This window comes from Rhipicephalus microplus, chromosome 1 (assembly GCF_043290135.1).
Source record: "Rhipicephalus microplus isolate Deutch F79 chromosome 1, USDA_Rmic, whole genome shotgun sequence".
NCBI lineage: Eukaryota > Metazoa > Arthropoda > Arachnida > Ixodida > Ixodidae > Rhipicephalus > Rhipicephalus microplus.
Window position 1 is genome coordinate 286,827,868 of NC_134700.1, and position 23,590 is coordinate 286,851,457.

The following is a 23,590-nucleotide window of genomic DNA, read 5'->3' on the forward strand; positions in this document are numbered from 1 at the left end:
CGTCGTCTCCACGTTGAAAATTTTCTAAGGCCCACTTCGCCGAAGGACATGGCGCAGGATGGTCGCCCCAGCGAAGTGGAGAGATCCTACGAGAGTGAATGAATTGCTAGCCATTTTTTTTCGTATTTTATTTTTCTTGAAGATCGGAGGGTGTCCATCGAAGTTTATTTTATGAAAGAAATACGGCTTTTATTGAAGTACTTTTTCTCGCTATTTTTTTTCAATTAGGTGTTAAACATTGTATTACAAGTTGTTTACACGCGTTTTCACGAATTTTATTTTCAGTTAAAATGCGTTTCTTAGTCGCTGATAACTCTGCTTCTACACACCTTAATTTTTTTTTCTTTTCAGTTGCTGTTTATTTACCCTGTTCATAAGGTACAAATTGCACTTTTGGAGGGCGGGAGCTAGTCAAGCTGCATGGCCGTTTTTTCTCCCAACCACTGTCATCTCCTAGATATAAAATAAAGGACCTATTATTATATTATTGTTCTCAGTCCCCCGAAACCTTAGATGAAATTATGTGTGAGCCCAAAATCATGGAAATCGAGTAAGTGTATTTTAAATGTCCGGAAGGTTTGAACGGACAGACACATATACACAGATAAGCATATATACTTGAATACGAAACACCTACGTTTGTGAGTATTACAGCCTTAAAGATTGTAGACGCAACCATACCCTACTAGGCTGCTACCGCTAGCAAATATACACTTCGTTCGATTCACGATTCTCAGATTTGAAAATGTCATTTGCACGTTGAAATCAGAGTTTATCGGATAAATCAGATTTTTCTGAAATTATACCGGCGAAAGCTTATCGGACTTTTTTCGAATTTATCCGAAAACACGAAGCTCTATTAATACCCAACGTTTTTACTCCTGACGTTCTTACACGCATCAGCCCTAAATTGATACAGTATGTTGACCACGCATGTAAAACTTTGATATTTCTTTTTCGTTTCTTAATTTTAGACGTTCAGCGGAAAGCTTTTGCGGCAGGACTGTAAGATATAAGCCGCCTCAAATCTGAGATTTATCCTCGTAAACTCCACTTACAGTTTACTAAGTGTGACAGTATACTGTTCCGATATTTATAGGTTAAAAGCGACTGGCCGATCTATCGATATAGCGTACCGACCACCTGCTGCACTATGCCTGAATTAATAGAGAAGCATCGGCAAGGTCGCAAGAGTCAGCAACGCTGTTTTGGTACAGCATAGACGGAGAATGGAAGTATTAGCGAACAAGCTGTTGAGTGGATTGGACAACACGTCATTCCTATGGGTATGGTGAGCACATGGTCAAGTCGCTTTTCCTTTTTTTTTCTTTTTGTAAAATACCGTCGAGTTGATTATTCTGGCACATGCATGCAGCGAGGAGGAAGACGACGACGACGAAGGGGAGAGTTATAAGGTGAGGAAAATTAAGACATTTCTGCAATCCCAGTTGGGAGCACGCAGCGACAGCAAAAACAAGCGAATGACCACCCTCACCACCATTAGCCCGACTGCGCCAACTTAAGGGCACTCCCATGCATGTTTCACAAAACAAAATTTGTGCTTGATACAGCTACACTTACCTGAACGAATGTCACCGCTCCCAACTTTTCCTTTCCTTCTCTCTCTCCTTCACTCTCTCTCACACACACACATACACAAAGTAAAAAGCACACACGCACGTACACACATTCCCGAGCGCATGCACGTACGTGTTCAAACGATGATGGAGAGAAATCAAATCATCAGACTCATATATTCTCGGACAGTGTCGCAACCCATCCTCCGGCATTTTCAAGTGACCTTCCGCGTGAGCTAGGCGTACCGTTAACAATCTCTCGACCACACAGAGGTCGCACTCGGGGTCAGCCTCGCGTGACATTTAATCAAAACTGCCGCTCACTCCCGTGCCTCGTTTTACGCTCCGATGTTTACAAGTCGAAGGAGCAAGATCGTCGCGGAAAATGTCGATGACACGGAGGACACGGCTCGTTGCGACATCCACCGTTGCCATTAAAGGGAAGAACGGTCGCTATAGTTTCTCCGCTGCCTTCGCATCGTATACGAACCGGGTCGCTCGGAACCGCGCTTTAGATTGGTACTTATGCGAAGCGGAACAGTGCTCGATGGGAAGTAAGTACTTAAACATTTGCTTCGGCGAACTCGAAATGGACGGCAAGTATTTCACCAGAGGCGCGTGAATTTCAGAAACAACACTCGAATCTCTCGAGATGAGAAAATGCGCCTGAAGGTGACGCAACGGTGACGGATGAATTCCGGTGCCACCGTTGAGTTATACAAAGCGGCACTCGGTAAAATCACCAGCTGCGGGAATTACCGAACGTCAAGAAAAAGATGTACCTATAGCCGGTAAACCGATCTTCATCACTAAAATCGAAGAAAGAAGAATAACAAGAGCGTGCTGACGTCACGAGAAGCAATAAAAAATGAAGTAAAGGTAGGATATAATTGCAAGTTGATGCACGCGAAACCATCAATGATTCTATGTGTTAGGAAAACACTCGCTTCTGTAACAACACATAAGAGAGAGAGGGCGAACAACATCGTGGGTGAGGGGGCGGAGGAATGTCGCAGATATTCAGATCAGAAAGATATCATATCACCTCCGCGAAATGAGCACCGACGCCACCGAGCAGCACCAAGCTCTGGGATACTTCTCCAACTCTACGTTCGTGCATCAGTGATTCGGCTAATGCGAGAAAAATGACTGCAAATTAATACGAAAACTTTCCGTGGCTAATATTAGCTGGGGCCCCCTATATATATATATATATATATATATATATATATATATATATATATATATATATATATATATATATATATATATATATATATATATATATATATATAGCGGTAACCTGCAAGCGTTCGTGTCGAGCGCATAGGCCGCACAACAACAACAACAACAACAACAACAAAACGATGAATATAGCTTCCCAAATCTTTGAAGCACTTAACGACTTTCCGCCGTCCGAACGACAACCGAAAGAACTGCAGCCCATACGCGGGTCCCACGCTCCGTTTGCGTGTAATTCCTATACGGGATAGTAGAGTTGACTGGCCGCCAGTTAAGCCGGTAATCCGGACATTGAGCAAGACGCCGGTCCGGATTACCGTCCACGACAGATCTCTTCAGCGTCGGAAACAGCGCGAAGTATAAACACGAGGGGAATTACAAGGGGGATTTGGCCGAAAGAGTATACGCTCGTTTGTGGTATACGCCGTCGAAGCCGAAGCAATGGAAGCAGCAATCGCTCGTAAATGTCTCGTACTGACGGCAAAAGCGTCGATAACGAAACGAAGGAAAGCAGTGCATAGTGAACGAACTTGCTATGCACTGATGCACGGGATATTCTGTTAAGTGTTGATGATTGATTGATTTGTGGAGTTTAACGTCCCAAAACCACGATATGATTATGAGAGACGCCGTAGTGGAGGGCTCCGGAAATTTCGACCACCTGGGGTTCCTTAAGGTGCACCCAAATCTGAGTACACGGGCTTACACCGTTTTCACCTCCATCGGAAATGCAGCCGCCGCAGCCGGGATTCGATACCGCGGCCTGCGGGTTAGCAGCCGAATACCTTAGCCACTAGACCACCGCGGCGGGGCGCTCTGTTAAGAGTGGCATTCAACTCTAAACAGCTAGCACGTGGCGTCATGGACTCTGCTTGCACTGGCACTCCACGATGGCGGCTTAGGTGATGAGCAAGTTCCGGTCAACCTGCTTCAGTGCGATAACGGCGTGGCAGGAGCGCATCCATGCGTGATTATCAAAATGACATGAATGACTTATTCATAACACTAATGCGAGATTAAAAAAAAAAAACGTCGCGTCCCCCATGCTGGCGATCCTACCCGACGGTTTCAATGACGCCAATGGAAGCCAATCGAACGGTACGCAGAAGGAGCGGGACACAAACGAGTGCATCTGCTTCCTTCTGCATCTGATTCCTGCCTCAATGCCGAACTTACAGTAGAAGACGAAGGCATAGCGTTACATGGTACATACAATACGGTCCAAATGTTATAAGAATTCCGGTGTTGGCGTTTTTATACAGCACAGTTTTCAAATTTAAACGCAGTGATCTTCCTTGCTCTGGGGGGACGCAGATCCCGCTGTATACCCTGAGGTGCAATGTTATAAAGGCTGCAACGGATATTTTCACATTGTCACCCTCGGAGCAACAGCGCATTCACTTCGAATTACACAAGACCACGTGACATAGCGCCGTAAGTTTCACGGGCTACAGTACAAAGCAAATGCATTGGAAAGCAAACAGAGAATACAATCTGAATGTTCTTACTATCAGTTCAGATTCTTGTTGTAATTACAGTAAACTAACAGACCCGTATCGTTTTCTAACAGGGCCAGGTGTCTCATTTACGCGGCTATAGAACATGCATGCCCCCCTCTTGCCGTGCTTAAAACATCTAATTCTGGTTTCATGCGCTAAATCCCTGATGAGGCACGCATTATTGAAGGACTCTGAAACATTCCGGTTACATTGGGTTTATGACGCGCCAAAGTACCCAGGCGTGTTTGTTGAAGTTTCTACTTAACGAAGCTCGGCCGTCGTTTTGGGGGTCGTGCTTAGTAGCACACCAAGAAGCAACCGCGGGTGGTGTGCTTAACCACAGTTGCGACAAGTCACGCCAAGGCAGTCCTGAGAATGGGAGTGCTTCAGAGCAAAACACCGCCATCCCCCAACGCCCCCCCCCCCCCAAAATTTCTGAACGATGCGTGCTCCACCTTTCTTGTTCATTTCACCCAACCCCCACCTCAATTTTTTTTAGGGGCGAAGCTCCTTATGAGGGCAATATCAGGTGTTTCCGGCTGCGTAGCCAGCCCAGCATATCCACAGACAGACAGACAGACAGACAGACAGACAGACAGACAGACAGACAGACAGACAGACAGACAAGACAGACAGACAGACAGACAGATAGATAGATAGAACAGACGAAAAGACGGACGAACGACCGCTTTGCCCTACTCATCATCTGGATATGCTGCGAATTTTTTAAAGACGATAGTCTTTCTTGGGGACCTTCGACGCAAAAACTTTGGTCTCTCCGTCCGTCCGTCCGTCCGTCCGTCCGTCTGTCTGTCCGTCCGTCCGTCCGTCCGTCCATCTGTCTGTCCGTCCGTCCGTCCGTCCGTCCATCTGTCTGTCTGTCTGTCTGTCTGTCTGTCTGTCGCTACCGCGAACCGGGTACTATAAACAGCACCAGCCGATACCCCGAACGGCCGACCCCTTCCGCAGTGCCCACGGTTGCTCAAGAATCAGCGCTCATACGTGTGCGATGGTCAATTAAAAGCAATTATTGAGCATATCTGAGGCACCATAACAACACGTATATATTCTGCATGTTCATCTTTTACTAGAAAAGACATACATAGTTAGCTTAAAGGACCGTAGCGCTTATCACGCTGCGCTGACCGTGCAACGCTTGCACGAAAAGGCGAGTGTTTCCGACGCTTTGCTACGACGAGGTGGTGGTGGCACCTACCCGTCGCCTTGCATTCTACACCTTATCACCTCTGAGGCGGGTGCGCACACCTGTCTCAGAGCCACGCGCTTCGTTTTCCAAGAAAACTGCCAGATGGCGCTCATGTCTCACGTGGGACGTGACTTGATGCGCTCGTTAGCCTCCGCTGCACGCTCGAGGCACTCTAACGCAGCGCCTCCAGAATACCATTCACCAATTTTCTTGCGCAGATTATCAAATAAATGTTTTGTTCACTCTCTCCACACGCAAGACTATCGTCTTTCGACGACATTTGCAGATTACATGCAGATACAAGCCATTTTTTTTTTTGCGCCAATTGCAGTTAATATACTGCAGCGATTTTGTCAGCAATGAACGACTAAACAGTGTCAAAAACTGCTACAAGAGCTCTTTTAGACTTAATAAAAAGCATTGGACTAGATACTAGACTGTAGGGTGCTGGCTATTGTACATACGAATGGTGCACCTGTTCTTGTCCCCACCATCGTCTTTCATCCACTTTCCTTTCCCCTTCCCTTATCCTCTGTGCAGAGTAGCAGGCCAGAGCGAACTAGCTCAGGGCGACTTTGCTGCCTTTTATTAAATTCTCACTGATATAAACACGCATCGATATATGAACATGTAGCCCGTATGTTTAGGGAGACATTAAAATGAAGAAATCAACCTACCCTTCGGCTACATTTCTCGTGTGTCGTATCATTAATTTCACCCCCTCCCCCCGAAAACGTTTGCGGGCTACGCCATCACACTACATATGACAATGTTATCTCTATTTCGCCCCCCCCCTTTAACTACTTCATTTACCAAAAGACCAAGACATCATCATATCTAAAAACTATTTTCTTTGGGTTCCCTTCCTTACAATGTCATTATCTGTATTAGAGTGATCATTGCTGCCTTGGCAACATGACGACTACAGTGCATATCAAGCCACGTCTGTGGCACCCAAACCTCAATTCTATTTATATACAAGTCGACCTATTGCCCGGTTTCGCCGGTAAAGAAGACGAGACAAAGCTAAATGGGAGAAGAAGAAGAACGATAGGCTAACTATCGATCGATGGCGCTGGACAGTTCCCGAATACATAAACACCAACCCATGAACGCGTGAAAACACGGCAACGTGCACACACAGCAGCCTTCGAGGTTCTCTTATTTGCACAGCTGTCGCTGTCACATTTCGTCACGTTTTCTCCAACGAGCTGCTAAATCTGCGTACGTCAGGCCTGCAATTGACGTGACCGCAAACGGCGTCTCACAGAGTGGCGGATCAGGGAATTTCGCAATGTTTTGGTTGCGCAGTTGGACACTGTGTAAACAAATTACTGAGGCGCATCGCGTCGCCCTACTACTATGCACGCGATTGGGAACCTCAATGTTTTCGGCATATGTGACAGTCCGGTCTGTTTGTTCTGGGCGCGCATAATAGTATACTTGGCGAAACCACGATACTGTTATGAGGCACGCCTCGTATTAGAAGATTCCGAATTAATGCTGACCACCTGGGCATGCTTAATGTGCACCTAAATTTAAGCACACGCGACTACACTGGGATTTCGTTTCCGTCCTAGAAGTAGTATCAACCGACTCACCTGGTGCCGGAACAGCTTACTGCTTGACCATTTTAGAGTACAGTAAATCGTACTCTAAATCATCGAACATTTTTTTCTAAACACACGATGGGCTCCATGAAAGGAATGATGAAACTGAGACGACTTATTGCCATCTCACAGTATAGAGTACATGGTATTTTAAATCGTCGAACATCTGTTCTAAACACAGCTCTTCTTTCTTTAGGCGAGGAGAAATTCCTTTGGCATTGGACCTGCTCTTTTGTGCTTGTCGGAGACAGATGAGTGACGCTTGTCTTTCGTCCCACCTGGTTTCGGTAGGCCGATGTCTCATTTGGTACCGGCCATCATCACATCTAGAAACTTTTTTTTCTTTGGGTTCCCTTCCTTACAATGCCATTATCTGCATTAGAGTGATCATTGCTGCCTTGGCAGCAATGAGCACTCTAATGCTATGTAATAATGTACGCATTCGATACGATAGAATGCCATGTAAAAAATGTACGCATTCAAGATTTATTTCGGCTTTTTATTTACCATGGAATGTGCATACGTATACACATCTTTTTGTGACAAATCTCTCTCTCTCTCTCTCTATGTGTGTGTGTGTGTGTGTGTGTGTGTGTGTGTGTGTGTGTGTGTGTGTGTGTGTGTGTGTGTGTGCGTGTCTGTGTGCGTGCGTGCGTGCGTCTTGCTTCCACGTTATTTCATGCTTTGCGTCCCTGTAACTGAGGAGGAATGGGATATTAAATTTACTAGTTCTGCTGCCGTTGCCAGGGGAAAAAAAAAGAAAGAGTCGAGGATCATATGAGCCTGCCTAAGGCATGTTTTGAGCGCAAAATGTTGCTTTTCTTCACAAATGATACGCGATTCTGTGCAAGCTTAGTGAGTTTCTGTGTCCCCCTCCCCCATTTTTTTTGTTTCCTTCAGTGATCCGCCATCTGTGATGGCATCACAATGTCATAAGTTACATGCTTTCATGTTTGTACGGCCCATCGAAGTCATTTTGTTACCCGTTGCAGTTCTATACTCACCTGAACTATAATACGCAATAAACTTTCCTGTGTTCCTGTTCTCGTCCTCGTCCGTGCGCAGTGCACACTACTATAATGAGAGCTAAATAAACATAACACATAGTTTTAAAGAGACCATTCGCACAGAACACCAAATTAGTAGCAATTTTACGGCTATGCTGTACCGTTATATGTACAATCGAGAGCCGTAAGACCACGATTGAATGAACGAATTTGTTTCCGTGATAATAGCGCTCCAGTATCATAAAACGAGAGCGTCCAAGAGGAAGCCAAGGACTGCAGGCCGGTCAGGAAAGGCAAAATTTTTATGACATGCAGATGCCATAAAGTCTGCCGTATTCGCGCGCTTTATAGCGGAATAAAGCTTGCACGCTTGCTGAATACCATATGCTTATATTAACTGCGCTTTGTTGTAAAAAAAAGATACGCTGCGTGTATGTGCTTGGTGAAATAAAGAATGATGGGAAGCAAGTACTGATCTCAATATGGTCTGAACAAGTGAACTGCGATATGATTAAAGAAACAAGAGTATAAGTAAGTATAAAGTAATATGAAAGCCCTTATAACACACGCACGCACGCACAAACACACAAAACCTAAACTCTCAGCGAAAACATCATAGGCTGAGAGAGTGCAAAAGCTTTTATAACTTTCCTAGCCGTAATCATGCAGAATTCGTGCATACTTTGATCCAGAACTAATGCCAAGAAGTTATTATTTATTAATATTTATGTCATGCCCACCAACAGTACGCACCACAGTTCCATATATGTCAACTTTCAAGCATTCGAAGTTCAATAACCAACTCTCGTAGAACTATCAACAGGCGAAACATTAGTGTTTGAGACATTCGCAGTAAGCATGAAATACCGGACAGTGCAGGGTCGCAGTTGGCTTCGCATCGCCTGTTTAAAAGGGAGCACGATCTGATCCATGCGTCCGCCACGGTGGCTGCGGTACTTGGCTGCTGACCCGAAGGTCGCAGGTTCGACCCCGGCCATGGTGGGCACATTTAGATGGATGCGAAATGGTAGAGGCCCGTCCGATTTCAGGGCACGTTAAAGATGGTTGAATTTTCCGGAGCTATCCACTACGGCGTCTCTCATAATTAAATCGTGGTTTTGGGACGTAAAATCCCAGATAATATTATTAATCCACCACAACGGAAAGCTCGACGTCATCGTTTGTACGCACAGTTACGTGAATGACACACACACACACACACACATATATATATATATATATATATATATATATATATATATATATATATATATATATATATATATATATATATATATATATATATATATATATATATACGTGTCAGTTGGGACATCCTTTATCAAAAACATGGACGCTTGTAGCAATTTCGCTAACCACGGCCTTCATTAAGCTGTCAAGTACGCCAAAAAAAGCGCACGCACGAGTCGCCATCACCGACCCCTCGGATACTCTTACAATGATAGAAAACACCTCTGTATGCAGGACAAGCAGACGTACTACGTGTCACAGTCTCCTATAAACAATTGTTTTGAAAACTACACGTTTGACATCCTATGCTGTGTTCTAGGGGCTTTAAAGTACAATTCACGTTGGAATTGCAGGGCATGGAGCGACACATATTGCAACAGATGGACACACGGAAACGTATACCTCATTTCCCTTGTTATAGTCTCACATATACGGCGCCTTTTATCGGTACCGACGCGAGAACTGCGTGCTTCAGAGTGGTTTACATATGGACCTTTTCACAGACGGCTATACCTGGGCGCCGCCTTATAATTCTATCTGGGCTACGCTGAATAGGCGTGACACCACAAAAGACATAGCCGAGGTTGTAACGTCAGCGTTTGTACTCCCACGCACAGCCCAGCATAGCGGTGTTCTTACTCGTTTGTGAGAAGGCCTATAGCAAAGAGAATCAGTCTTACACTTCGCAGACTCACTCAATACCCCCGACGCGTTGACACCAGGTACGTCGTCTATGCATTGGAGGTGCTTACACAACCTACTGTTCATTCCGAGTGAACTGTGTGTCAGCGCCAGTAGCCTAGAATTCCAGCTTTGGTATGGAGATACACCAGCGACGAAACCGCACTGTAAGAAAAATGATGAAAAACAGTGGCGCCCCCCCCTCCCCTGCAAAAAAAAAAAAAAAAATCGGCAGATCTCACGTACCCGGGAATCAACGTTATGCGAAGCATGCGGAAGGAGGTGACCGTGTTGCATTTCTTTTATTGAGCGACACGTCATGGAATTACGGTAAATATATGTACAAATGTCGCACGCCCAGACATACGTCGCAGAGCTCCAGATGTTTATATAACCAGATGTTTGAACTTGCGCAATGATGCCAACTGGAGCATGCGTATTAGCAACACCAGAAGCTAGTATGAAGCGCTGATGCTCGCGAGGATGCTGGCCCTGGGCACTGCTACATAAATCAACTTCAGCGTATAGCAACTAACCACAATCGGCGTTAACCCTACGTGACGGCTGTATCAAAGGAGTACCTGTGTAATGTTTACAAAATTGGATAGGCAGCACTGCAAGCACTAGTGGCGTTTCACGAACATTAGCGTCTATTTGAAAAGTAGTTCCAAGACCTGGCGCAGCTTTGTGGTAAAATGCTTCATTGCCACGCAGAATGCTTGGGTTCAATTCCAGCTGGGACCCTGACATTTATTATTTGCATTAGTCGGGTCGGACGCTACCAATGTCGGGTATTTATTAACGCTGGCGCGTTAAAATTGCCCATGTGTGTCCTTGTCGTTCCTGGGTAGATATTAAGTTTCAGTCACTTGTGACACATACCCGCATACCGGCGGCACATACCCGCCCGTGGGTATGTGCCACTGTCTGGCGAGAGGTGTTTGACGACGTACGCGACGGGATTGTGACGCTATTCATGTCTTCACGAGCACGTCATATTCGTCAAACCATCTCACACTCTCATGCTGATTTTGGTTCACGCCAAGTTAACGGAGTAACCACAAGAGCACCCAAACATAAGCGGTTAGATAGATAGATAGATAGATAGATAGATAGATAGATAGATAGATAGATAGATCGATAGATACGCTCAAAGTCGGCGAAGTTCACTAAGAAATGCTTCGCATTTAAAATTCTGCAGATTTTGGACACCCATCTGCGTGCATGACTTATGCGGGATATTCAGTACCCTCGCAACCCCGAAACCACTCTGAAAACACAAAGAGTCTAATTATGAGGGGCAGGGTAGATTCAAAACAAGCTGCGCACGTATGAAAGCACGCCGCAGGCAAGAGTACACGTCAGTAAAGTATGTTCCATATAAGCACGTAGCTTGCGTCACATCAACGACGCAAGCTACGTGCTTGCGTCGTTGATGCGATCCCCTACCTCCGCCATCTTTCGTTTGTTGCATGTGCAATGAGCGAGGAATAAACAAATACGTAATAAATGGGCACGGAGAAGATTTACGTCCACACGTGCGGCCGGCGACTCCCCTCTCCCCCTCCCCATGTGTAGGGTAGCAAACTGGACGCATAGTCTAGTTAACCTCTCTACCTTTCCTACATTCCTCTTCTCTCTCTCTCTCTCTCGTCATACGACGTAGCGTGCACCTGTCGCTCGTTTTACCACGCATACAACTCTCGCAGCCCGCATGCCACTAGTTCCGCGTTGCTGGAGCAGCCCAACGCATTCTGGTGCGCGGAAAGCAGCCAGGGAAAAATAAAATAAAAAATAAATAAATAAACAAGAATCTGGGTTTCATCTGGGCCGCATCCCCCTTCTTTGTTTTGCGGATGTGCGCCGTTCCGACAGCACAGACAACGTGACAGCCGTCGTGCAAAGCTCGGCTCAACTTGCGAACCCGGATTTAAAGTTATTCCGGTGTCGCCGCGTGGAGGGTATATGACCGTTCATGAATATGCAGGAACAACATAGCATCTGCAGCGCTTGGATTAAAAAAAAAAAGTCACGCGGTTTCTCATTCATTCAACTATGACTTCTCGAAGGCGAAAACCACCTTTTACGTCTTTTTTTTTTTCTAGACGAGTAACAGTAATGTTACAGCACCTGTGAACGAATTTCGCCTCTATTAGGGGATATGCTAGAGTATATACACCGCGTTCCGAGTGTTGAAAGTTTCAACAGCTTTCGAATACGGGTGATACATTGGTTCAGATGGCCTTTCGAACTACTGCTCATCATTACAGCGGTTTGAACCAGCAAGGAGCGAGCTGATGATCTTGTGTTACAGCTTACAGCTATACGCAGAAAGTGCGAATAGTGAAATCAAGCAAATCGAATGATATTGGATAGCGATTGTATACGTATCGAACACGAATACAATTTTGTTCGAACAGTATTCGAGTATAGTGAGGCGACAAGTTTAAAGACATGCCTATAGAAATCTGCAACGTTTTACTGCAAACAAATACTATTCACAAGCTTTATTAAATATTCCGGTTTCACGTCCCAAAACGCGTTATCATTATGATGGATGCCGTAGTGTGGGGCTCCGGAAATTTCGACCACCTGGTGTTCTTTAACGTGCACCTATAGACCCAAGTACACGGGCCTCAAACATTGTCGCCTCCACCGGAAATGCAGCCACCGCAGCTGGCATTCGATCCCGCGACCTTCAGGCTATCAGTCGAGTTCCATAGCCACTATATAGACCACCGCGGCGGGGCACGGTGCGGTGATGTGAATATGATACGTAACTTTCGTTCACGCGTTCCTACGGGTTCAAGCAACGCTTAAATATAGCTTGCTGAATCATACGAATACAAATGTAATGTTGCACGTTATAGAACCCCAGGCGGTCGAAACTTCCGTATCCCTCCACTACGGCGTCTCTCAAAATCATACGGTGGTTTTGGGACGTTAAACCCCACATATCAAATCAAATGTAATGTTTATTGAACTACTATAAAAGCGGAGCCAACACTGCCTTAGCCAACATTGAAACCACATTTGACGTTAACCCGATATCGGACGGCTTTATCATAGGAGTATACATACGTAGTGTTTGTTGATTTTTTAAATAAAATCCTATAGTCAGCATTACAACCACAACTGACGTTTTACCGACATGACGCCTACACAGGGTCTTTCTCAAGTGCAGTTTCTAAACCTGGCGTGGTTCTGGGGTTTGACTGCATATAAAAAATGCCCGGGTTATATTTCTGCTGGAATCGTAATTTTTATTATTTGCATTCGTCGTGCCTATGCTGCCGCGGCGTAGGTCTTCTTATACTGCTCTCGCATTTAAATTGACAATTTCTGTTCTCGCCGTTCTTGGGTAAAAATAAACTGCCAGTCACCTGTATACCGCAGTGCACGGTATACGGGTAAATGTCACACGTGTTTGAAGGAAATGGTTTAATGACGCATGCCCCACAACAGGATTTTTCAGGGTATTCATACCATGATCACACCATCACATTCGTCAAACCTTCTTACCTTCCCATGCCGATTTCGGTCTACACTATTTTAAACTTCGATCACGAGAACACGCCGACGCAGAACACGCTCAAAGCTTATTTGGGTTTCTAAGAAATACTTCGCATTTAAATAAATAAATAAATAAATAAATAAATAAATAAATAAATAAATAAATAAATAAATAAATAAATAAGCATTATAGGTTATCATCAATAGCGTTTGAACGCAAGAACCAAACAACGCTCGTCTGTACATGTAGTCAGCGTACGAATTGCGGGTTGTGAAAGCAGCAATCTTGAGACGTTTACAGGCACTTGGTTCGAGGATGCGACAGCGGCGTCCCCAATGTTACGACAGCCAAATAACGATATCCTGTTTTTTTTTTTCGTGCTGTTTTTTTTCTACCGCTCTCACCTTTCGCCCTGACGCAATACGAACTTAATCAGCGGACCATAGAACACCACTCCGACTGAGGAAAATACACGCAATCCAGTGACATACTTATTAATGTACATGCTCACACAGCGTTGAGGGTATGCTCGTTTAGAAAACTGTATTCCACTATGTGGACGGCATACTTAAGTAAAACAACAACAGCAACGAAAACGGGCAAAGAGAGCGTCGCTCTGCAATGAGAGAACACGTCGATGCTCGGAAGAAACAGAAATCGCCGCAGTCCTCGACATGCAGACAAGTGGGCCTGTCTTTTTCAATGTCATCTTAAGCGTTAAGATGACACTACCGTTCTGTGCCGACTTGCCGACTATGGTCACATATCGCGTATATTAGGCCTGTGCATATATATATATATATATATATATATATATATATATATATATATATATATAATATAAATATATATATATATCTGCGTTATTCGAAGGTCGTAGGTTCGGTTCCTGCTCACGGCAAGTTATCTTTTCGCCCACTTTTCTTTCTTCCCCTATACATTCCTTAGCAATATTGTCTGTTAGATCTAATTATTATTGTGTCAAAAACACAGCAAACGAGCCCTTAAATGTACACTTCTTTCCCTTATATATATATATATATATATATATATATATATATATCATCTCCGCCAGCGTATACGATGCGGAGATGATGAAGCGATTCAAGTGCCAGGATTCAATTGTGCCCAGCCACAGATTCTCGGTCGTTGCGGAGGTGAATTGGGACAAGACAAAAGCTGACTAAATTAGGGAAGGGTTTTGAATTCATTGGCGAAGAGAGAGAGAGAGCACGTTCGGAAAGAGCGGGAGCACGAATACACGCTAAGGTAGGCAGTTACCTTGAAGATGACAGGACCATTTGGCAGCACACTAAATCGAACGACATAAGCAGTTGAAGGGTTGATATGTATGGTTTAACGCCCCCAAACCACCATATGATTATGAGAGACGCTGTAGTGGAAGGCTCCGGAGATCTTGACCAACTGGTGTTCTTTAACGCGCACCCGAATCTGAGCACACGGGCCTACAGCATTTGCGCCTCAATCGAAAGTGCAGCCGCCGCAGCCGGGATTCGATACCGCGACCTGCGGGTCAGCAGCCGAGTACCTTAGCGAATAAACCACCGCAGCGGGGCGCTGTTGAAGGATTGTTTATAGAGTAACTGTATATGGTCCCTCCGTAATTCTCTAGTTGTTCACGGGTTTTTTCATCTCTTCAAGCCCCCCCCCCATCTTCTTCCAACCTTCTGCCTTGTCTATAGAAATAGAAAGTGGAAATTTAAGACAACTCTTGCAGTGTCAAGATAACGACACTGGTTATGTTATACGTAGCACTCTCGATGGAATCAATGCTCTCCATCGCTACTGGCACACCTGCGCAGGCTTCAGAGGGAAACCAAACGCCCCGGAGACAATTTTACCCTAATTGGAAAGTTTGAACTGGATCGAAAATAATCCTGTATATACGCGACGCCGGCGTGCAACTAGCAGGTCGCTATCGAATAAGACAGTAGTTTTATATAGCGGAAGTGTTCAGGTGCATCGCCCGTTCCCTCTGCAATGACGGTTACATATACAGTTCAACAAACTACCACTTAACACGAATTATTAAGAATATATACAAAGCGTCACACAAACATTAAGAATATACACACCACGCTTAACGCGTGTTGTCTATATTCGTAGTATTTACGTGACCTCTTCATCCCCCCTAGACGCTTTATCGAACTTCATTACCACTGGCGCTGTGACAAACAAAAGAAGAAAAAAAAAAACAATGGATAAACAAATTATTAGTGATAGACCTGTGGACCAAAAGTTGTAAACACTGGTCTTATTTATTTATGTTTAACGCATAGTTCTGGTTTTGCTTTGTGAAGAGTGTGTGTTTTGCTAAAGGCAAGCGAGAATACGAGTATCGCACTTTTTTTTTTTTCTGGAGTGCTCACACTGAGTACCACATAAAACTAAAAAAAATTTCGCCACAAAAAAAAAATCAACTTTGTGTTACGCAGCACCGAATTATCGTTCGCATTACAACGACGGAATTACGGTGTGGACAAAGTGGGCGTCACGGTCGTGTTCGGTACCCGCCCGGGAAAGAGAAACCGAACTGGCACTACGCCCTGGTAAACATGCTAGGGTTGCATATATCACCCGGAGAAACCCCTAGAATCATTCAAAATATCGATTCAACGGCATGCAGACAGCCACGCTTTTGCTCCAACTGTGCATCGGCCGGCAAGAGCGGTAAGTGCCGCATCGATTCGTGGTGCAACGGCGATGACAGATGCGCTTCGCAATAATCAGCTCATCGTACGTCGCCGTGCAAATTGCCTCACATGTACAAGTTTTCCTGCTCGATCAGAAGCAATCACCGGCGACATCTCGTCGTGCTCGATTTCGTCGAAGTATACGCACACCATCACCAATGCAGAGGCGTCAGCCAGGGGAAACGCCGGCGACCGAAAACAGCGGCGTGCGCGCTTCTTGCCGAAAGCTGCACGTCGGTGTACCACAACAACGTCCTGCTTCGTGAAAAAAAAACCCCGGATCTGTTCTTGCGACTGTGGTGCCTGTGCAGGGAAATAATCGCTTGAAAGGAGCGGCGAGCTTAGGCGTTGCACGGAGAGCGCGGGCGCTTCACTCGATCGTGTTTCGGAATCGCCGCCCGAAACGAAGCCGCACGACGCGCGGCACAAGACAGGCACGCGCGCGTTGTCGGTGCGTAGGTATTTCGTTCCACCGATGCGCGCACGGTAAATAGAGAAGCGCGCGGACTCACCCTGTTTGTCCCGCATGACGCTGCTACTGTGGCGCGCGAGCTGCGGGCTTGCGCAGGTGCAGTTTTGAGCACTTTCCTCGGAGTTCGCGCCTACGACGTCAACCCGAGGAGGACACGAGCTGATAGGAATGGTTGCGGAGCAGAAGCTGCCATCTTTTTGCTGTTGCCATGGAGACACGCTCCGACAGACCCCCCCTCTTTTTGAGGCGTCGCTCCTCCCGCGGTTTTCGATAGTGGCAAAATACAGAACTACGTTTACGTTTAAATTCTTGTATAATGTTTATAATATATGTCTCAATTTAAAAACAATAAAAACTAAAAAGTGTATTTAAGAATTAGTATTTAAAGTTTGTGTGTTATAATTATTGAACTTCAAATTGTTCAAAACTTATATGACGTCACCACGCAAAAGCCCAACCTCCGAGATTCTCCTTGAAACAAAGCTAGTTATTTTGTGTATTTTGTGGATTTAATACGGCGTGAAAGTGTCTGAGTAATTTAAAACATTATGTGCGTTGAGGCATTTGTTGAGCGACTAAGGCTTTCAATTGATAGTCTCTGAGGTCGTGTAAAATAGGCGATATAACCACGGAGTTTTGTACAAACTCTATCGATATTACTAAATGTTAATTAAAGTGTAATTTTGTTATTTTCATACTTGGTTTACATGCTCGAGCAGGATAGATCAAACCGGCCAAGACCGTTGAACCCTGTACAACCGTTATTGGCACTAAAAAGTTTTTACTAAAACCTGAAATATAGTTACTAATAATTTATTAGTTATGTATTAACAGTGTTTTGGGTAACCAAACGTAAACACGTTTTTCTTGAATGATTGGTGGGCTTTGTAACGCAGCTGGCAACTTTGAACCAAACGCGTCGTCTTTTCGGTCAAGAGCCGCTGTACACGTTGTCACGGTATGTAACAAGCTCTCTCAGTAGCACGCGCTTTTTCGCGTCCGCAGTCGCTATCCCTACCTCTATTGCTCAACTTGCCTACTTATTTCACTGCCAGCGCATAAACTTCACGGTAAGAGTTTTGTAAATGCGTTCGATGGTTGCAATTTGCGCCCTTTACCGCATGCGCCCGCCTACGATCGCTATGTTTACTCGTCGGAAAAAAAACTGTCACTCACCAACCCGACTCCTTTTCAGTTATGTTTCGTTTCTAGATGCGAGCCCAAGCAGGATACACCTGGACAACTAACGCTTTTCGAATGTCTCCAAATCGCTAGCTGTCGGTACACCCTCTGCGTCTGCTGTCAGGAAGTGAAGTGCACCTTAATGCGCAATGTGCATTTTTCGCTACGTTCGTATTGATCTGAACAGTACGGACGTGTTTGAGATGCGAAGTTGGAACGAAGCAAGCCCTGTAACTTCTGCCCGACTGCCGATGGCATAGGCACATTGCTACTTTCGCATGTCGAAACCATCTTCACTGATGCACGTGCTTCATTTAGCGATTCAACATCAATGATGTAAAACTTTCTTTTCTGATACACTTCGCCTGCAAGAAATAAAAGCACTTGCCTGCGTATTTTTGTGTGTGCGTGTGCCACCGATTGTGTGTTTTCGTTTAAAGCGCTCGCATCTCGCTCAAGAAGCATGATCCGCCTAAACCGAATGACCAGTGTTTGACAGCTGGAACAGAATAACGTCCCCATGTACTTTTTGTAGTTAGCTTGATGGTGGTATTCGCGCCTTTAGACTGTGCCAAGTTTTGCTGTGGTGAAAGCGGCCGTTAGGAGTTATTGGAGTGTGGCTACATTAAACGAGTTCCAATGAAACCAAGTTGCGTGAAGGCACTGGACTGTTCGCGAAAGTTGCTTAGTACGTACGAGCTCAGTAGCTTGCACACGACGCGCGTCAATATTTTATATTTCTTTTCCTTTGTGGTTTTCCTACACAACACGAATTCTGGCTATTCGTACTTCGATCATTTATTCGTTGATTAGTACACGAAATGCACACACAACCAGTGTCCCTCCGATAGTACTAAACTACGTTCTCATGAAGTTCATGAAGTACATTCTAGTGCCGTCGGAATTCTTGAGCATTTGCGAAAACAGTCACTGTTCAAGCACCAAGGCTACGGGAATCTTTTCAAACGTTGACCATTACGTTAACTTTAAGCCTGTCTGTACTCTAAAGGGGTAGTGCTTGATGGTTTAAAATATACACGATACTGTAACATCGAAGAGAACTGCTGCACTGGAGTGAGCAAGAGTGACGGCTGTGTCGGAGTTGAGCGATACTGTTCGTTCGGCTTACCCAACTCCACCTGTTATTGTGCTTCGGTTCCTGTATTGGCCTTTCCTTTGTGTTGGGTGACTAACTACTGTATTTCACTTCGTCACTGCAGATGCTGAGAATCCTTGCTGGCGTTCTCTGCCTGTTGTTGGTCCACGCAGCAGAGGAAGAGGTCACAGAAGCACGGTTACTTGTACAAAAGCGGATACTCAACAAATTTCTTGTTGAGGGCAAGGACATCATTGTTGACTACAACATCTACAATGTTGGTGGGAGGTAATACGTCTTCTGCCTAGCCACCTGTGGTCATTTTGTTTGGTGTTAATGTTGCATATGTAATGTTCAAAAATGTGTTTAGAGCTAGCAGGCTTTTTGCTGACTCATGCCTGTGCATCAATCTGAAATAACGAGTAGAAATGGTTTGCTGTAGCTAATCTAAATGAGCTAACCTTTTGCTCACAATTTCTCTGTCCCAAATAAATTTAAATGATTTGATACTGTGTGTTTAAATAGCAGTTCTTAATAAAGGAAAATGTGTTAATCAGCTGTCCAAGTGTATAAGGTGTGCTGAAAAAAATAAGGTATTGAATTGGTCTGATATTCACTAACTGTTTCTGTGTGACAGTAAGGCCACTGTGGAACAATTATTCTTGCATCAAAGAGTGAAGAGGTTCAGCAAACTCGCAATAAATTGAGTTACTTTAGACAGGCACTCCAAGGTATTTAAATATTACTTACATAGAGAGGCACTCCAGGGTACTTAAATATTTCATTTAATTTTATTGTCTTGCATCATAATAAATATGCTGAAGGTGTTCAGACTGTTTGCTGGGAATAATTTTTTAATGCATCCTCTCAAAAGTGTTGTCCTTTTGCCTCTTACAGTGCGGCCCTGGACATTAAGTTGTCGGACAACTCCTTCAATCCTGCATACTTTGAAGTCACCAGTGGTCTTCTGAGCTTCAAACTGAACAGGCTTGCACCGTATCCTTCAGTGAAACTATCTTGCCTGCTAGTTACTGCTGCGCAGTGTGAAAAATTGAGGTGGCAGTAGTGTGAAACACCATCATGAGCGCTGTCCAACGTAATTTAAGAACCTGGTTATCTACATATCATGAATATGCAATTGTTCTGCTTGTTTACTTGGCCTGTGAGTGAAAACAAGTGCACCGAGTAATTAAGGTATTTTGCCATGCTTGTGTGGAATTGGCACTCACCATGCGGATTGGCTAGGCTTGTAGTCATTCGCGCTGCTTGCTGTGCCTAGCTTTGAGGCAACCTTGCTGTCATCACTACACTGCTATCGAAGTGTGACGAACTCTTAAGGTGCGACAGCTAATGGCACATCTATTGTGGTTCGGCACTGTTGATAGTGTTCGACAAATGTTAATTGTATTGTGTTATAGTGAATAAACACGTGAAGGCCCTGTAATTTAATCTGAAACCTGTGATTTTTTTAACGTTCATTTGCTGTTGTTGCATGTACAAATATGGGCCTGCATAATACATTCCACATCAGGAATTCCCAAAGTGTCAAACTACATGCCTTGACTGTCAAATGATAGCAGCTGTAGCATTTTGCAACTTTGCCAATATCAGTTGTGGAAGCAGTGGTATTGTGTAATGAAACTTGCCGAGATTTTTAACCGTAGGCAGTGAGAGATATTTTGCAATTTAGGTAGCCACAGCCCTTGGTGAATGAAGTTGTGTGCAGTGCGGGCACGTAAGGTACGTTCAATTTTGCTGTGCCTCTTCCTTTTGACAATTTTGTCTCACGTCTGTGATACAGGTCTTTTATAAGGTTTTATTGACTGGTAGGCTGAGCAACTAATCCATTGAAGGTCTCTGCACATCGTAACTTTATTTCGTAATCAGATTACTGCTATGTATTATTTTTTTGTATGAACGAAGCCATTCCACACAGACCTTACAGAATCATTCGTTTAATAGATTTCATGAACTGACCTGTCACCAAAAAAAGTTTGCCTTGTGAAATGTCTGATAATACTTAGCTATTGCAAGTTTAAAGCACTTACATAAAAAAAAGCCAGCTTTGCGACTAGGGCAAAGCACTGAATGCATTTAGCGAAGAATTGGAACGTTCTACGAAAGCTAACAATTGTCTCCATTCCATTAGCATCGGACCTGGCCTAACTGAAATGAACAAACAAACAAAAAAACGGCTTGACCATACACGACTGCTGCAGTGTGTGAAGCGACCTTTATGCTGTCTATTGATTCAACCTGAAACTCAGCCACGAGAACACAGCGCATACAAAAGTGTGAACTGTCTGCTCATCCTTGTCAAGACAGGGTGCGTGTGACCATGGCTGGCTACTCAACGTATACAGTTCTTTTCGTAGCGATGTGGCTGCCCCTCCTCCCCTAGGGTCTTTTGTGCAATGAAAGACAGCTGGTGCATTCCCTCTCCACTTGGGCCACAATTGTTGGCTTCCTTCACATGCTTTCACGCATAAGATGTATGACATACAGGTCAACGTTGATTCCCCTGGACTTGATTTGAAACCTCACGGTGCCTGGAGTCTTCATATACTAGTTGCTACCACATTGAGGTGTTCATATTAGGTGTGTACCAGAGTAAGTATACCAAGTTGCCTGCAGCATGTGTTTGGAACATGTTCAGCATGTACTGTGCTCTTCCTTAATCAACGCACACAGTGGAAGCAACGTCACTCATACGGTCGTCATTAGGCCTCTCACATTCGGCTACTTCAACTTCACAAGTGCTGATGTTTCCTACAGGACATCTGAAGACAGCCAAGAGGTTCAGGTATGCCCAACACTTGCTTACCTGCCACATTTACTCAAAAAGAAACTTCATGCCTCGTGGTTTGACCCAATTGCAATAAACAACTAATACATTACTAACAAGTCTAAAGTGCCTGAACATTTTTATGCTTACTCAATGAAAAAAATGTGCATTTGTTCAGAATAACTTTATCCTGGAACTTTGTGTTCAGGGACTAGTATATTAATTCCATCATTTGCGTGCTGGCTTTCAGTTTGCCCATACCGCTGAGCCAGGTCAAGGTGGAGTTATGCCAGTGCGTGACTTTGACCGGAAGTTCTCGCCACATGTGGTAAGTGGCTTTTGAAGAACAAATTATTCTTTGGGCTGCTGGCATTGCATCCCTTTTGTTGCTCGTAGTATAAATTTTGCCACTGTTGCTCGAACTAAAGATATGATAAATGCAGATGTACACCTTGAAGTGGTGAAATTCAGGAAAGTACTGCTGGTAGTAGTTTTTTATTGATGAGCTTTATATATCAGAGTTACAACTTGCGATGACGTTTAAGAAAAATTTGTTAGCAAAATAATGAAAGGCTACGGCTAGCTCTGTATAGCGTTGTTGTTGCAAGACAGAAGGCACAGCGGAGCTGTATTTACTGTTATTTGATGGTTTCACTAGTTTTGCTAGGTTATGCCATATCAATATTTGCCAAGTTTGTGAAGCCATGCCAATCTTTAACATTCTTTATATTACAATGCTCATGCTATTTAAACATGGACGATGTAACAGGTAACTAAATTCTTGCTTGTTCTTTCTGTATTCTCACTGTCATTGTCTTCCTTTGAGATACTTAGGGTCACCTTTGGCTCATCAGTATCATTTAGCTCTCTTATTAGCCCAGTATTCTGGATTTGCTCTCTATCTACGGTTGTTTTCTGACATGGCTTCAAGACATAGTTCTCTTTTCGCAGTGTTTTCCCTAAGGAAAAGATACTTTTTTGAGTCTGCCCAAGGCGACTTCAAGCTTGAATTTGTGGCATGAGGGCAGCCCACCAGCCTTTATACAAGTGGTGATGGCACAATCATTTGATGTATACTAGTGGGTGCACAACCTGGCCGCAATCAGTTGACCGAGCCTCGTTTATAGTGTTTATAAGCTGTGCACAGTCAGGTTACAAAGGAGCACGAGTGTTGCATCACTACGCGTCACGCGGCATCAATGGCGAGTATGGTTATCATGGCGATGAGCAGTGATGTCATCACTAGATGAGGCGGTTTTTGGATTCAGGAGGCACGTGGTGCTCGGCTTAAACAGCTCCTTTGTTAAGATGTAATGTGTAACAAAATGGCAAGTTGAGCTAGTTGTTGCATATTCATACATTTTTTAAGAAAAGAGCGTATGAAAAAAAAAGAAGACAAAAAAAAGCGAGAGAATGCACACAGCCCTGCACTCACAACCGAAAGTTTATTCGAAGGAAACGTAAACTATAAGCGAGAAAGATGTGCATCACAAGTGCATGTTTTAGTGAGCTGAACTTTGTTAATCTTTTGCAGACTGACTGGCTTGCTTTTGCCATCATGACACTGCCATCTCTTGGGATACCCTTCGTGCTTTGGTTCAACAGCAAGTCGAAATACGAAAACATCGTGAAGCAGTTTAAGAAGCACTAGGACACTTATTTGTGGGGGTTTGGAAGGGTTCATTGTGGTACCTGTTTCTTCTTTTCATTTTTTTTTGTACCTCAATGTTTTTGTATTAAAATACAAAATGTA

At 44.3% G+C, this 23,590-nt stretch overlaps 2 protein-coding genes across 3 annotated transcripts in view; one reads left to right on the forward strand and one right to left on the reverse strand.

Moving 5' to 3' along the window:
- Nucleotides 1-16,992, reverse strand: part of LOC119159364 (uncharacterized) — a 99,526-nt gene extending 82,534 nt beyond the window's left edge. Inside the window, exon 1 of one of the 2 annotated variants that reach the window (XM_037412100.2) lies at nucleotides 16,815-16,992. In XM_037412100.2, the coding sequence (XP_037267997.2) occupies nucleotides 16,815-16,830 (16 nt within the window). In that variant the 5' untranslated portion in view covers nucleotides 16,831-16,992. The remainder of the gene's footprint in view (nucleotides 1-16,814) is intronic. The other variant, XM_075865083.1, reaches the window with a different exon arrangement.
- A 590-nt stretch (nucleotides 16,993-17,582) lies between these two features.
- On the forward strand, nucleotides 17,583-23,590 carry SsRbeta (signal sequence receptor beta). The gene is made up of 6 exons (XM_037412103.2): nucleotides 17,583-17,732; nucleotides 19,177-19,340; nucleotides 19,950-20,048; nucleotides 21,744-21,855; nucleotides 22,088-22,165; nucleotides 23,372-23,590. Exons 1-6 carry the CDS (start codon nucleotides 17,646-17,648, stop codon nucleotides 23,486-23,488), a joined length of 657 nt encoding a protein of 218 aa, XP_037268000.2. The 5' UTR covers nucleotides 17,583-17,645; the 3' UTR covers nucleotides 23,489-23,590.